The 16,526-nt window shown below is 48.3% G+C and overlaps 1 protein-coding gene across 2 annotated transcripts in view; it reads right to left on the bottom strand.

Annotated features, from left to right (window-relative positions):
* CACNA1F (calcium voltage-gated channel subunit alpha1 F) overlaps positions 1 to 16,526 on the bottom strand; it is a 63,334-nt gene that overhangs the window by 10,957 nt on the left and 35,851 nt on the right. For both annotated transcript variants that reach the window (XM_035140541.3, XM_088658430.1), the window contains exons 24-38: positions 16,217 to 16,269; positions 15,110 to 15,256; positions 13,488 to 13,689; positions 12,255 to 12,413; positions 10,575 to 10,685; positions 8,468 to 8,551; positions 7,932 to 7,952; positions 5,770 to 5,898; positions 5,453 to 5,518; positions 4,826 to 4,917; positions 4,001 to 4,160; positions 2,674 to 2,801; positions 1,836 to 1,932; positions 1,521 to 1,623; positions 244 to 345 (exon numbers count right to left, since the gene is read on the bottom strand). In XM_035140541.3, the coding sequence (XP_034996432.3) occupies positions 244 to 345; positions 1,521 to 1,623; positions 1,836 to 1,932; positions 2,674 to 2,801; positions 4,001 to 4,160; positions 4,826 to 4,917; positions 5,453 to 5,518; positions 5,770 to 5,898; positions 7,932 to 7,952; positions 8,468 to 8,551; positions 10,575 to 10,685; positions 12,255 to 12,413; positions 13,488 to 13,689; positions 15,110 to 15,256; positions 16,217 to 16,269 (1,654 nt within the window). The remainder of the gene's footprint in view (positions 1 to 243; positions 346 to 1,520; positions 1,624 to 1,835; positions 1,933 to 2,673; positions 2,802 to 4,000; positions 4,161 to 4,825; positions 4,918 to 5,452; positions 5,519 to 5,769; positions 5,899 to 7,931; positions 7,953 to 8,467; positions 8,552 to 10,574; positions 10,686 to 12,254; positions 12,414 to 13,487; positions 13,690 to 15,109; positions 15,257 to 16,216; positions 16,270 to 16,526) is intronic.

Raw genomic sequence — 16,526 nt, 5'->3', positions numbered from 1 at the left:
ACCTTGCCAAGGTGGCACTCAGAAGGCAATGCAGATGCCACCTCCAGTTACTACACAACAATGCCCTAAGCAACCTAGAGATTACCTCAGTGCTTGGACCACCCCTGAGAACAAACCAGGACCCAGTGAAAATGGGACTCGGAATAGGTTCTGGATGGAAAGCCAAGAGTGCTTGGTTCAGTTTTTATCTCTGGGCAGTGGAGATGGGACAGAGTCCAGTTGCTAGGGCAAAGGGGCACTAACCTTCTGGTGGAGGGATGACTTCATCCAGGATTTTGGGCTTGGTCCGCTTCCAGATCTTTTTGATCACAGCACGAAGCTCCTTATTTGCCACATCCAGGTCTCCTACAAGAGTGGAGGCAGAATGAGGACCACACCATACATTTAAAGCACATGGCTCCCGGACAAAAAAACCAGGGAAGTATAGTTTACGCCCAACAGAGTTACCATTCCCCCAAACCCTTTAAATGGGCTTTAAGTTTGTGGGGTGGATCTGAACAAAACCCCTCTTCTAGATTCCTGCACTAGAGGGCTACAGTAATGCCTTGGCACCAATCCTTGCCCTTGCAATGCACTCTGGGGTTTGCCTGTGACTCCTCAGAGCCCTGCAGCTCAAGCCCAAGTCCTTGCAATGGCTGTTCCACTGAACTAGTCCTGCCTACATGATTCTCTCCATCTTCCATCTATACATTTGCCCCCCACAGATCACCCCTATTGCCTGCTTCTGTGGTTAGGCAGCTGTTCTGTGGAATATGAGCAGTGGGTTCTAGTCAGTTGTGTTTCTTGCTGCATTTTTGTGCCTTTTTAAATGTTTTTAAAATTGTGTTTTGTATTTTGTGGTCTATATGAATTTTGTAAGAAATTTGATTGGATGAGCAATCCCAATATAAAGATAATGAATAACAAGCAAGCAAGTGAATAGACAAATGCCCAGGGTCACCACTGGGGATGCCTTGTGAACAAAGAGGTGCGCATAGGGTGGGTGGGGGTCCAAGCCAAAGCGGAGTGGGGTGAAGGTGGGGCAGGGGAAACGGGAGGTGGCTGAAACGAGGCCTTCTGGCCTGACTCAAAGGACAGCTGCAGGAGGTGGGGAAGGAGGAGTGAAGCTTGGGACCAGATCGTATTTTTAATGCTGGGGCTTAGCCCTGGAATTTGGGATGTAGGGTCTGCAGAGTTTGGCTTGGCTGAATAGCCTGCAATATTTGTGGCGAACATTGATCCTTTCAAGGTACTGTATTTATTTCCACAATCCTGCAAAAGCCTAGCAGGAAAGGAGAGAAGTTTCCAACTTTCCACTTTCTCTTCTGTGGATTTCCAGGGAAGGAGTACCGTATTTCGGCTAGGTGTGTGGCATAAGATGGGAGTTGCAGTTGCTACTGGCAACTGGGCAAGTGGATTTGCATAAATCCAGTTACGTGATTGGAGAAAAAACATCGAGTATAAAATGTTCTTTCCCATCAGCTAGTAATGGTTCTGCATATACTGAGGACAAGTGCCATGAGAGTCGTCTTGTACCTCACCTTCTGTTTTGATCTTGAGGGATGTCCGCACCAAGGCAAAGAGAGTGGCGTTGAAGGTGACAGTTCCATCTGAGTTGAGGGGCATGTTCATAGCCACCAGCCTCTGCAGAGACAAGTGAATTAAAAGCAAGAATCCTTGTCACCTGTCCTCTCCAGCTACCTCTCTACTTTAGCCCCACCCACCTCATTCCCTTCATAAAGTCCCCCAAGGGAACCCATGAGGACTGATGGGCTCTGGTGCTAGAACTCAACCACTATCTTCTCCTAGGAAGTGAGAATCCAGGAGTCACACTCAGGTGGGCCCCTTGAGATTACCTTGCAAGCTACTCGGTGGGGGCAGAGTTTCCCAAAGCCCAGGGGGGGCTGTATCCGGCGTAGTAGAGTCACTACATCAAGGTGCTTGATGCGGCCCCTGGAGGAAGAGAACTTATTTATTAGTTGCAGGTTTGATCCCTGTATATTCCTGCATTGCAGGGGGTTGAACTACATGATCCTCAGGGTCTCTTCCAACTCTAGAATTCTGTGCTTCTATTATTTATTGCATTTATATTTTACTATTTTCTCTAAGGAGCTCAAGGTGGTGTACACGGTTCTCCCCTTCCTCATTTAATCCCCACGGCAATTGTGACTGACTCCAAGGTCACCCAGTGAGCTTCAGGGCCAAGTGGGGATTTGAAACCTAGTCTCCTAAGTCCTAGTCCAACACTCTAACCACTGCACCACATTGGCATCTCAAGTGGGTGGTAAGGAGCTGTGGGATAGGTGGGGTGCTGCTTCCCTCAATGAGACAATGAGTGGTGGCGGACTAGCCATGGCCTAGAAAAGACCCCTCCCTTTTCCTTACGTGAACTATGTGAAGCAGAACCATTGCTCTCCTCCAGCTCTGCTCCTCTGGGTCAGGAAGTGACAGGTCTAAGTACTCTTACACTGTTTAGTGCCCCTTGTGGCACACAATTACACCAGCAAAAATCTTATTGCCTGGGATTTCAGGATATTGTATCACGGGACCTCTGCAAATGGAGCTATAAACCAGGAGAAGGACAAAACTGCTCTCTGCTGCTCCTAGTGGAAAGTTCCAGAATTTCTGGATGATCAGAACATTCCATTGCATTTCCATGTAAGTAATTACAGAAAAAAGACATGTGTCTCTTACTTGGCAGCTGGATCATACTCTGACCAGATCCTCTTGAATTCATCAAGATGATGGGGACCCAGAATGGACCAGTCCCGGGTCAGATAGTCAAAATTATCCATGATGACAGCAACAAAGAGGTTGATGATCTAGGAGAGGTGAAATGGAGTGAAGGTCAGTGAATGCACCCAAAGAGCCCATGAGAGACAAGGAGAGCAAGACCTCAGAGGCAAACAGCCTGTTCCTCTGAATATCAAGTCACATTAAGATCACTGGGGCTTACTCCAAGTAAGTGTCTTTTGAGTTGTAGGGTGTATAAACTCTTATGGAAGCTGCTTTCAGGGCTTTGACTCAATGTTGGAATGTGCACAATTAGCACCATGTTCAGGACAGATAAATGAAAGTCCTTCTTCAGACAGTCAGACTATGGGACTCACTTCCCCTGGATGGAATGGCTTTAAAAGAGGATTAGACAAATTCACAGAGGAGAAATGGCTACTAGCCAATGTGGCCATGCTCTGCCTCCGTAGCTGGAGATGGCAATGCTTCTGAAGCCGCGGGAGGTGAAAGGGCTGCTCTTATGCTCATGTTCTGCTCCCTGGTTTCCCACAGGCATCTGCTAATGCTGAGCTAGAGGGGCCATTGGCCTGATCCAGCAGGTTCTTCTGTTCTTATGAGGAGAGTGCCTAAGAGCATGGGCAAAGCCTATTTCCTTCAATCCACGTGTTTAGGATTGGTGAGGAAAACCTTCATGTCAGAAGATGGTTAGGATGACCCGTAGTGTTAGCAATTAAGCATGGCATGGGAATGCCCAGTGCCAGCTAGAGGCAGTGGTGGAAAAAAATGGGTTAAATCTGGCATAGACCACCTGCATAAGATTTAGTGCTGGTACAGGGATCCCACCAAAAGGTGTAAGGCACACTCTGAGGCACTTTGCTGCTCCTCCTACACTGTCGTTCTCTTGTACAATGGCTAAGCAGAGCCGTAGCAGAAACATTTTAAGATCTCTGGGCAAGGACAGATAAAAAGCAACCAAGGGATGAGGAGGAGAATTTTGAGAGGGCAAATGGCAGGGATGGAAAGGGTAAAGCTTTAATGGAAAGCAGGAGCTCTCATTTAAAGGAAACCAAAAACATTCTGCCCACTCCCTATGCAATGCCTACTTTGGCTTTCAGGGAGCAAGGCTGGGAAATGGCACACTGCAGCCCCCCTGCCTGGTGCAAACAAGGGCTTTCACATGTTGGCTACAACTGGGAGTCTGGCTTTGCAAAGCTGGGCTGGGCATCTGTTTTTTTTGGTACTGGCTGAGGCAGATGAGAGCAGAGGGAAGTCTGCTGCAGAGTCTCACCAAGAAGGCGCAGAGCATGAAGAAGCTGATGAAGTAGACAATGGCAAAGTTGCTGCCACAAGTGAACTCCTCGCCAGGCTCATAGTCGGACTCTGGGTCACAGCGTTTGCCAGGCAAACTGGCCAGCATGATCTCCTGCCAGGCTTCCCCTGTTGCACACCTGGCGGGAGAGAGAGGTGGAAAGAACATGGTGAAGGACACCAACTGGGGCTAAGGATTAGGTACCCTGTGGGAAAGGGGCAGAAGCTTTGCTGTGGGGGGCACTTAGGAAGATGGGGGCCCCACATGTTACGGGTATTATTCCTCAGGGGCTCTTGTGTTTTTCAGTCAGCTCACTGGTTCCACACACTTAGGGACCACCAGAAGGTCTTAAAATGGGATTACATTGTTAAATGCAGAAATGCTTTTGCTTTGTTTAAAAAAAAGGAGCTCGTGCTTGATCTGTGCTGACAACATTACTGTTGTTATTTTGTGGTATTAAAAAAGCAAAACAACCACAGCAAATATTCTTAACTTTTGGAACATGGGAAGGGCACAGTTGGGTCAGACGAAGGGTCCCTTTAGTCCAGCATCCTGTGTCTAACCCAGACCTCCTGTCCTGAGGTAACAGCCTTTCAGTTTCTATTTCTGATTTTTGCTGAACTGAGCTAAAGGCAAAGGGGGGGAGCCCCTGGATTTCTAGGGACCCTCACTTAACTCAGCACAGTCATCCTCTCAAGTATACAGAGGGAAGGAGAAATAGGCACTGCTCCTTTGAGAGGCAGAACAGTGGTGTGGGGGTGGGGGTGGGGAACTGAGCCTGACAAGGGGGAGGCAAAGAGGAACCTGAAGAGCAGCAGCACCGCCTGCGGGAAAGTCTGGAAGTTGTTGTTGCGGTTGATTGGTGTCGCATCCTGCATGGCCACTTTGCCAAAGGTCTGAAAGGCAAGGAAAGCACTCTCAGAGCCATGCCAAGATGTCATGCACAGATTCCAGCTGCAGAATCTCTGTGAAGCAAACTGGAATACAAACCATCAAGCCCTCCTCTCCTATAAAAGAGTGGAGAATGAAACTGCGCCAGCACCACACAGCTAGAACTATGACAGGAAGCAGGATGGCGCTTACAGCACTGGACCAGGTCCAAGGCCTTCCTGTATGTGGTGATAAGCGGAAGCCCACTTAATGTTCCTCACAGACATCACTCATTCAGCCTGCATGCTACAGAATCCTATGCAGTACTCCGGTTGGAATAGCAGGCATGCACACATGTGGGTGCATGTATAAGTAAGTCTGCTGGGTGTCCCTTTTCTTAAAGCATGTACACACACACACACACACACATGATGCACCCAAAGCCCCTTGCACAATAAAGGCACACAGTTCTAGCAAAGCCCATAGCACACAAATTGTGGCATGAATTAATTTGCAACTCGGCAACCTTGGAGAGCAGTAAGGGAGGTTCTGTCTGCTCACCTGCATACCGATGACAGCATAGATGAAGAAGATCATGGCAATAAGAAGGGCAACGTATGGCAAAGCCTGGAGGTTGAACAAACACAGAGTGAACTGGGAGTACTGGACCCACCCACCCAGATACCAGGCTCAAACGTTCCTGGTTTAGCCCAGTACGCAGCACAGCCTATAAAGGGTGCTTCTGTTTGTGCTCATGAGCATGCACACACTCAGCATTTCTCTAGCATGCTCTTCTCCTCCCTATGTGTTGGATGGAGCACTGCATGCTTTGGTCTACTGTGGGAGGGAAAGGCCACACCCCAGGAAATCCCGCTGACCTGGAAGGATTTAATGAAGGTCCAGAGCAGGGTGCGGATACCCTCTCCTTTGCTGAGCAACTTGACCAGGCGCATGACACGGAAGAGGCGGAAGAAGGTGATGGAGATGCGAGAGCTGTCCTCCGAGCTCTGTGGAGGCAGAGAGAGAAGCCAGGTTGGCAGCCCCCTCATAAGGACAACAAAGAGCTCCATGCAAGTCAGGCATGAGGGATCGTGGCCCTCCAGATACTGATAGACTCCACTCCCAGCAACCCTGGTCCTCATGGCTACAGCTCAGGGATGATAGAAGCTGGAGGGCTGCAACATCTGGAGGGCCACAGGTGCTACACGCAACTTGGTGCACAGCAAATGCGGAAGCAGCGGCAGGGAGCCTTTTTCAAGCCGAGGGCCACATTCTGTTCTAGGCAACCTTCCAGGAGCTGCATGCTGGCGGCTGTACCAAGAGCAAAATGGGAAAGGCAACAAAAGTAATTTTTGCTTTTGTACAGTAGATTAGTTTCTGCACACACTCGGCCATGCCTTTCTACCCTCCATCCAGACCAGCAAGAGGCATGATCAAAGTTCAAGGACACATTCCAGACCGGCAAAAATGCTTGTGGTGCAAAGCAAGGCCAGTGGGGGGTGTTGGTTGTGGGCAGGGAGCATGGCCAGGAGAGGTCTGGAGGGGCATGCTTAGCACTTGAGCCTGAAGTTCCTCACTCCTGAACTGAACCCACCCATGTATGGAAGATCTTTCTGGCTCAGGTCAGGTCAGCAGCAGCCTGTGGGAGTTCCTAAGCAGAGCCTGGATAGTCTCCGCCTGCTGTCTGTCCAAAGCACCTGGTGCCTCTGTAAAGGGAGGCACCACATAGCTGTCATAGGCAATACATATGTACCTTGGCCACCCATATTCACACAACCACAGGGCCATCCTATACACAAGACAAAGGAAACAAAAAGCCCTTTTAGCATCTACCCTAAAGGCAGAGCTATCTGATGGGAAGGGTTGCTACAACTTCTCCCAGGTCAAGCGCTGCCTGCTTTGCCCCTGGCCCAGGATCAGGGGGAAGAGGGTTGTGCTGTTGCCAGGCAACTGTGCTCCTCTCCTTTGTTGGGCATCTTTCTGCAGCTGCGGGTGACAGAAGGAAGTGCATGCTTGTGAAAGTGGCAGCAGTGGGGTTGGATTCAGCAAGAAAGAAGGTGAAGCAAAGGCCCCAAATCCAGGCAGCCTCAGGGACTACCTTGATAAAGTTCCATCACACGAACCCTGTCAATGCTTGCACACATCAGGCCAATGCTGCCTTTGCACACACAAAAACCTCATGCCAGATGCATGTTCACCCATCCAAGGGTAGGCATGGTGTCAGGAGGACCCAGGTCCACAGTAGTTGAGTGGTATCAGGTGAGGGAGGGTTCAGCCAGTGCATCACCAACCAGCATGAGCCAAAGAGGAAGATTACAAAAGACCAAGCACGCCTGCAAATAAAGCCCCCTGATGCCAAAAGGCAGAATGAACCAATTGATACTAGTCCCTGACTTCCTATGAAAGCAGAGTTGGGGCAGACTGGCTGGCTTTGCTGCTCCTTGTGCTGATTCTTTTATGATTTTGCTTTGTGATTATGCAATTTTGCCTTCCCCCACCTTGACAGGCATTAGGTCTGGCAACACATCCGCTGTCAACACCTGGTGAATCATATGTGCAATTCCTCAAAGATAACACACTCACAGCTACAGACAGACAGACACACAAAAGCACTCACAGCATCAGCACACAGTTGCCTGAATCTGGAGACCCTTAAATTATCACTTGCAACCCCCATGGCATCCAGACTTACTCTCAATATCTGACCCTGCCATCACAAGACTGCTTGTTACCCCCAAGCTTACACCATCTGCAAATGTACATGACATCCTGCCTTTCCTCCAAGGAGCCATATGTGGTGTCTCTCTCCATTTTATCCTCACAACAAACCTGTGAGGTAGACTAGGCTGAGAGTAGGCCAACAGCTTCATGGCTGAGTGGGAATTTGAACCTGGCCCTCACCAGTCCTACTCTGACAATCATGACACCATATCTTATGATCTCTTATGAACCTGTTGGTTGCATACACTTAGCACTGACACAGCTAGCCCTTCTACCACCCCTTTCCAAACTTTCTTGAGATTAAATACAGGTGCAATACCTCTCCAACATGACCTCCATTCTAACGCAGGACAATGAAGGGAATGATGATGGCAAAGATGAAACGAGGGTTCATAACATCCAATGGGAGGCAGCGGCATGGCGGAGAACAGGTGAGAAAGTGAGAGAGAAATACCGTAGCAGAATGGAGACATAGATGGGTAGACAAAAGGCAAAGAGACGGGCAATTATAAAAGTGGATGAATAAATGAACTCAAAAATATGCTTTGCTTTTAAACCATCTAATCAGTTTGGTTTCTTGCATTATGCATATGCAAAATTAGAAACTTAAGCTGGGATCTAGCACAAAATTTTGTGTCTTTATTTAAAAGCAGATTTCCAGACCTCAGGGTACTATGTTTGAGTTACGCTGTCAAAAAAATACAAGTATTCAGGGTATTCATTCCATACATGTGCGATGCTGCAATACATCCAAACTCTTTCAGCAGCTTTGCTGCAGGCGTGCTAACATTTCCCAGCAGAAGAAAAAAGCTGAGGTTGTTTTACAGGACACATTTCATGTTGGGGATGACTCACGTTGACTTCAGTGACTGCGATGTCAACCACACTCCCGACCACGATCAGAGCATCAAAGGTGTTCCATGCATCACAGAAGTAGTGCTGGGGGGGAAAGAGAGAGAAAAGGCCACTCTGGAACAAATCCTGCATAGATTCTTGTGGAAAAGCAGCCAGAGCTAGACACACATGCACTCCCCCCCCCTATGGTTTCTAACATTATACAGAATCATAAAATAATTGAATTGAAGAGTTGGAAGGGACGCTGAGGAGAAACTTCTGTCCTTCTCTCAGCTCCACTGATAGAAGGTAATTCCATGGTGACAGCCAGCCAGATGGTCTGACTATTAATCACTCTGGAAGATGAGAGTGGCTGAATGGGAGGAACCTCAAATCCTTTGATCTCTGCTGTCTGCACCTGGGGGCTTGGCTGCAGGATAGAATGAGCAGGCAAGTGGGGGAGCTGACATCTACGTAAGAACCCCTTAAAACAGAAGAGCCAGACCCTTATGTATATACAGAGGGTGGTGGGGGTGGGTGGGAATGGGTGATGGGCTGATAGGAGTGGTAAACCTGTTGATGGCTGTTAACGACTGCTGATGACTGCAGTTGGTCCTGCGGGAAAAAGCAAGGCCTGAGGCGCTAAAGAAAGCTTGATCATGCATAATGAGATAAGAATCCTATCATTGTGCATGATCAAGCTTTCTTTAGCGCCTCAGCCCTTGCTTCCCCCCCCCCCCCCAGGACCAATTGCAGTCATCAGCAGTCGTTAACAGCCATCAACAGGTTTACCACTCCTATCAGCCCATCACCCATACCCACCCACCCACCCCCACCCTCTGTATATACATAAGGGTCTGGCTCTTCTGTTTCAAGTGTATCTGAAGAAGTGTGCATGCACACAAAAGCTCATACCAAAATAAAAACTTAGTTGGTCTTTAAGGTGCTACTGAAGGAATTTTTTTATTTTGCTTCGACTCAGACCAACACGGCTACCTACCTGTAGTAAGAACCCCTTGTGATGCTTCTGGGACTAGAAAAACTGTCTTAGAGATATTTATCTGTCTGCTGGAGAAAAAATCTGAAGTCCTGTAAAAACTGCTTTCTGTTTCTAAGTATAATAACAAAGGGGGAAATGGCTGTTCAAATGTCTAAGGCAGAGTGAAAAGCCTGGTTTATGGTTGGCTTCCTCCCACTGTAGACTCGCTGAATTCAATGTGTGAACACCTCTGAGAAAAGCTGCAAGACCTACCTGCTTGGGCTGGCCTTGGAGCTCAGGAGTAAGTTAGAAAGAGGTGGAGGGTGAGGAGGGAGTGAAATGAACATGAAACCTTACACTGCTTTGCTTTCTTACCCACTCTGGGCCTTTGGTGTGAGTTGGGCTATGTATCTAAAGACATTCATCATACATTTTTTCCAGACTCATTCGAAGGCTCCTTTTGCAATATTTTTATATGTGTCAGGATCTCCTGCTAAGATGCTCTTTGCAGATACAATAAATCCCTGATGTAGATTTCTACCAAGAAAGGCCATTTTCACAGAGAAGGCTTCAATTATTCCGGAACCTCTCTTGCCAGTGCCTGGATCCAAAGATTGGTAAGGCCGGGCATTTGCTGAGGCCTGAAAACTGATAAATGGCCACTGGCTTCCCTTCTCACTTTCCATAGGCACCAAAGAGCATAGGAGGCAATGGGAGGGAATTCTTGGATTGCACGTTCTGCTTCTTCCAGGATAAGGGGCAACCTTGAGAGCGCCTTGCCTGATACCCCACAAAATCCTGGAGTCAGAATTGCATGTCACACTAGTTGCTGGAGCAAATGATCATTATAAGTGCAGGATATTGAAACTAAAAGGCTCAGACCCTGTGGGATTATTATCACTCAGCTGGAAACTTGTGAATACTGGCACAATGCCAGGATTCTTCCAAGCTCCAGAATTAACTTGAAAACATATGGTTGTTTGTGGTGAGACTCTAAGCCAGGCATGGAGGACCTCCAGCCAGCATGGCAATTATAAAGGTTTGATGGGTGTTGTAGCTCTGCAAAATCTGGCGGGGAGCGGGGAGCGCAGGCTGCCCACCTCTGCTCTAAGCAAAGTATCTCTTGAGTAGAACCCCCAGCTCCCAAACCTTGGGCTTGAAGGCAATGATCTTCAGCACCATCTCGACAGTGAAGAGGCCTGTGAAGACCATGTTGAGCAAGTCCATGACATAGTTGAAGGGCTGGGACTGTTCGTAGTGCTGGAAAAGAAGAAAATGCACAAAGCATGTAGGAGCACCTTGGGGATCTTGTGGTCCTCAAGCTGGGAGCTGTTGTGATTTGGTGCCTTGCAACCTTGGGCTCAAAACCCACCCAGCATTCTCAGGTTCTTTTGGGCTCCTATCTACCACACCACACATTTGCGGGTTGGCAGCCAGAGGCCCTTCCTCTGGTCCTGATTTACTGATCAGCCATGGCACACTGTCTGTGCACACACCTTTCTACCATGGACTCCGTCTTGTCTCCATCACCTGTCTGTCTACCTTGTTGCTAGGTGTGACCTGGACTTCTCCTGCCTTCTCCCCAGCATCTCCAGCACCCCAGCTTCCACTCAATCAGCTTCAGATTGCCTGTCTCCTTTAGTATGCCTGCCTTTGGGGGTCAAAATCCCAAAGTAGAAGTATGCCATGCACTTCACTGGTCCTAGGTATTTTGAGAAAGCAGGATGTGTGAGTGGAATCCTGATCTACCGTCAAGTCCCACTGGCTCATATTCACTCTTCTGCGAGGCTTTTTTTCAGCTGGAACTTGAAAGAACTCAGTTCCAGCACCTCTCAGGTGGGCACCATTGCCATTCTAAGAAAATGAGGGAGGTGTTCATGGTGAGTTCCGGCATTTCGTTTTCTGGAAAATAGCACTGCTCTTCTGGATGGTCTCCTTTAATACCAAAAACAGCTGTCCACATGAACATCTCCCCCACAGTCAGCATTTCGCTGCCATTGAAGCAGCCCTGGCATTTCACAGCCATTGAACACGGCCATTGTGCGTCACATTCCCTTTGTTCTCATGACAAAGTCCTGATTCCTGCCATCACTACAAGCTTTGGTACTCCAACACCTCAGTCCTTTTCTCTCTCTATTTAAAATAAAGACATTGGTGTGTTGTTGTTGTTTTTTAAAAAAATTGATGCAGGTATCAAAATATGCATGTACAATAGGCCTCTCTATACAATAGGCAAAATACTACCCTGTGTATGGGTTGTTTAAGCATAAATTCCCTTCCCCACAACACAGACTTCTCCCACACCAAAGTGGGCCCTATTCTACCAAATGGGCTTCTTGGTCTCTCCAACGTCTCTGTACATTCGGAATTGTGTGCCTGTCATCTCACACCTTTCTCACTAAGAATCAAACTAGACATGGCAGGGGCTGCCTTGTTTGTTGACTCATGTGTCTGCTCCACTGATATTTGAAAATGGGGATTGTGAGGTGGATGGGCCTAATTCTTTCTTTAAAAAACAACAAAAGGAGCTTGAAGGTGATGGAACCTGTGTGCCTCTTCTCTCCTGATCTTGTCTCACTGTGCTTCAAGCCCACTCAGTTTCCAATATTGGGAGCCAGGCTGAGGCAATGGAGCATAGGGAACTAAGGAAGGGAAGAGGGTTCAGTTTCATTCGTCCACATGCTCTTTTTGTTGTGTAGCTTTAGACATGAACAGGATAAGCAAATGAAGGACAAATGTCCTGCCTCTTTGGCCTCATCTGCCTTCCACCACCAATCTCCCCCTCACATACCCACACTGCCCTTCTCATTGTTACCTGCTCACTCTCACCTGCACAGCCAGAGCAATGGTGTTAAGCATGATGAGCACAAACATGATGTATTCAAAACCGGTGGAGTTGACCATGTACCAGAATTTATATTGATATTTGTTCTTGGGGATGTAGCGCCGTAACGGCTGGGCCTTCAGGGAATACTCCACGCACTGCCGCTGTGGAAAGGGGAAGCGTTTTAGCTAGAAAACAATGAACAACCCTGCACTAACTGCCTCATAAACATCACCACCACTTCAAGGTATATTTGAAAGCTCTCCAAATCCCAGGCATGTTAAAGGTAAAGGGACCCCTGACCATTAGGTCCAGTCATGACCGACTCTGGGGTTGCAGTGCTCATCTCGCATTATTGGCTGAGGAAGCCGGCGTATAGCTTCCAGGTCATGTGGCCAGCATGACAAAGCTGCTTCTGGCGAACCAGAGCAGCGCACGGAAACGCCGTTTACCTTCCCGCTGTAGCGGTTCCTATTTATCTACTTGAACTTTGACGTGCTTTCGAACTGCTAGGTTGGTAGGAGCTGGGACCAAGCAACAGGAGCTCACCCCGTCACAGGGATTCGAACCACCGACCTTCTGATCAGCAAGCCCTAGGCTCAGTGGTTTAACCCATTGCGCCACCTGAGTCCCTCCCAGGCATGTTAGGGAGGTCTTATTCAAAGATATTATATTGGTTCTGGAGCCCCAAGTTGGCAGTTGATATAGATTTAAGGCCACAAGGAGACTAGTAGCCTTGCTGCATGAGCAATAGATACTAGCACCATAGGCCTCTGCAGGCAATCAGTTTAGACCTCTGGCAAGAACAACCTGTCCGTCCCCTTGTAGACTGCTAGGTGGGGAGGAAGGGGAGGGACAGAGAGTGGAGGGGGAAGGATAAGGGTGAGAGGAAAAGAGTGAGAAGGGATAGTCCCACCCACTTTTGGTTCTGGTCCCGTCCCCTGAGAGATTATACCCCCCTGCCAAGGAAATTCAGCCCTCAACAGGCGATGTTCCCTGCCCCTGCTTTATTCAGTACAAGGAATTGTGGGACAGTCACTGGTAGGGGAGAGACAGAAGGAAAAAGCCACAATTTGAAAAGCTCCATCAGAACTGCACAGATGTGAAGTAATTGACTGCTGAAGTTAATAAGGCAGCAGAAGAATGAGGATGGGTTGGTCATGGTGGCCGTGTGGTTGGGAATAAGTGGGAAGGGTGATTTGCACCAGCAGAGCATGAAGGTGAGGAGAAAGAGATACCTGGTTCTTGTCCAGCTCACAGTTCTTGTATTCCTGTTCTCCCTGTGCTCGGAAAGTGATGATGACGAAACCCACAAAGATGTTCATCATGAAGAAGGCAATGATGATGATGTAGACAATGAAGAAGATGGAGATCTCCACCCGGTAGTTGTAGATGGGCCCCTCGTTTTCTGCATTGGCATCGATAGCCTTGTAAAGCAGCCTGGCAAGGGCAAAGTGGTGAAGAGAGGGCAACTATGAACAGAGAGCATGACAGTGAAGAGGAGAGACAGACTTCCCATAAAAAGCACGAACTGCCATTCTGCAGACAGAATATACTACCATTTCGATCCCTTCCAATCAGGATTCAGGCCTCATCATGGAACTGAAACTTCCTTGGTTGTGCTGGGCAATGATCTCCAGCAGGCCAGGGACAGAAGTGAAAGCTGTTTCCTGCTTCTGCTGGATCTCTCAGCATAGCTGCCAAGTTATCCCTTTTTTTAAGTGATTTTCCCTTATGCTGAATAGGCTTCCTCGCGAGAAAAGGGAAAACTTGGCAGCTATGTCTCTCAGTGGCATTTGACACCATTGACCATGACATCCTTCTGGACTGTCTAGAGGAGTTGGGAGCTAAGGGCACTGTTGTGCAGTGGTTCCACTGGGAGCGGCCTCCAGGACAATAAAACACTGGTCTTAATGGATCTACATTGGTTCCCAGTATGGTTTCAAGCACAATTCAAAGTATTGGTGCCATCTTGGCTGTGACTTGACATGGGGTGTGGATAGGCAGTGAAAGCACACCTAAGCCCTATGATCTGTTAAAGCACACCCCAGAGTTCCTTGTAGCAGTGCAGGATACATTTTCTCTGTTCATGTAAAGTGCTAAGGGTGTGAGTGTGTCTCAAAGCAGCCCTTGCAGCAGTCAGGCTCCTACATCTTACTTCCCATGCCACTGAGGCAGAGTCTTCCTGCCAAAGTAGCTGCAAGCAGAGCTGTGTTCCTCAGAACTCTCAAGGCACCAATTCAAGCTTCCCTAGATGACTCAACACCTGTTCATGACACAGACGCTCCACCGAACTCTACAAAGCCTCATGCTAAGAACCAGCCCAGTCTGAGCAACTCCTCCACAAATGTGAAGTTCCTGTTCCCTGCCCTCCCTGCTCCCCCTCTTGGAATGCCAGCCTTTTTCTGCTTTGGACTTTGCCACTTGCCTCTGTTAGATCCACCTGTCTGGTAGATCCTTCCCTCCTAATACTTGACCAAGTTGCCCAAGGAATCCCAGAAATTGATGCCAATTATTGGTCTAATCCAGTCAGGCATTTTTATAGACTGCAAAAATGTGGGAGATGATTCAGAAGGCAGATGTAGGAAGAGGCGTGGAAAGATGGGTAGATTTCCTTTCCAGTCTTCAGTAAGTCACACAAGCTTCTTTTTTATGGCAGAAGACAACAGGTAGAAAGCTAGGAACAGAACACCTTGCATGTGGCAAAACAGAGCTGTGTCACGCTTTATCATGTTCACATTTTTGTTTAACAGAGTGACGTGCAAGAGAATTATGGGAATGATGAGAATCATCACAAACACACCATTATACACACACATGTGTGCACACCCCATGGACAATCCCCAGTAGAGTAACTCACGCTGGCCAGCCTTCAAAAGTAGATACAGTGAAAAGGGCCATCATGCCCGACAAAACATTGTCAAAATTGAAGTCACTGTTCAGCCAGGCACGCTCCCGCACCATTGGGTGGGCCACATCTCCATCCTTGTAGACAATGAATGTGCCCCTGTGTGCAGAGAAGGAGGAAAGGAAGAAGGAGAAGAAGGAGCTGTCAGTATGGGCTGCAGCTGGGAGTCATTGAACTTAACAGGCAGACCAGATCCCAGAGCCTAACCCTAAGACAATTTCCAACTGCAAAAATCACAATTCCTTTTACTGCAAAGCTACCCAGCCACCCTCCTTTTTGCCTCTCAGAGCCCTCTCTGCTATCTTAGGGCCAGACTAGATGCTAATAGTCTCCCACCTTTCTCTTTTCTCCCTCTCTTTATTTTTAAACTGAAAAGCAGATGCCTGTACATGGGGTGGAGGCAGCTGGTCTGAGTGGAAGAATAGCAGGGATTGCTTAACCTTTTCCCTTTTTGCCATTTATTTCTTCAAAATTATCTTCCCCCGGGGGAGGAGTGGGGGGGGGAAGAAGCAGCAGCTTGGGGAGGGGAAGCAGAAAGACAACAGGAAAGGGTCAAGGAGCACCTTCCCCCTGTTACTCTTCGGGTCACAATCACAGACTCAGAGGTTAGTTTTCAGCAAAAGAAACAGGAGAGGGGAAGGAAGAAAGGTAGGAGGTTATTTCTGTATCTCCCATGTGAGATACAGTTTTCGGCCTCACAGACACCCACAAACAACCCATAATTCACAGGCCATTACACGATACTAGGCCATCTAGCTTTCATCTCAGTTCAGCCATACATGGGAATCCATTATATTGCTGCAGCATTTTGCCATACTAATGTACAGCGGCTGAGATCTGTCCAGGAGTGAGGAAAAAAGGAAAAGACAAGAAAAAAGCAGGGCCAGGCAGCTGGAGGCAGCAATGTTCACAACAGGCCCCAGTTTGATCTCTGGGTTTGCTAGACATCTTGGTTGGTTTTCTTGGTATTAGGCAAAAATGCCAATGCCACCTGGGGAACTTAATTGGGGAAGGTAACTGGACGCTGTGCTCTTCTTGCAAGGCAGGGCTGATACTTACTTGCATTCATCTGGAGTGTGCTTGGCCTCGTCTGTGCAGCTGTAAAACTTGCCCTGGAGACAGAAGTAGCAGCAGATTGGAGATTGGGCACTGATGGGCAGGAAGGTATCCATCCTGGGGACATTCTTATCTTCCTGCCCTGTGTGCTGCCCCCCCCCCCCGGCCCTGGGCATGGAGGAAACAGTAAACTAGCCTCACACAGGGTGGGGCAGTCAAGGCCTACCTTTACCCCACCCTGTAATGAGACACCCACTTCTATCAACTTTTCATCTTAGGGTAGAGCAAGATGCTATGCTCAACCCAGGTCAGG

This window comes from Zootoca vivipara, chromosome 15, assembly GCF_965207765.1.
Source record: "Zootoca vivipara chromosome 15, rZooViv2.hap1.1, whole genome shotgun sequence".
In the NCBI taxonomy this organism is placed as follows: Eukaryota; Metazoa; Chordata; class Lepidosauria; order Squamata; family Lacertidae; genus Zootoca; species Zootoca vivipara.
This window is presented reverse-complemented; position numbering and strand designations above follow the sequence as displayed.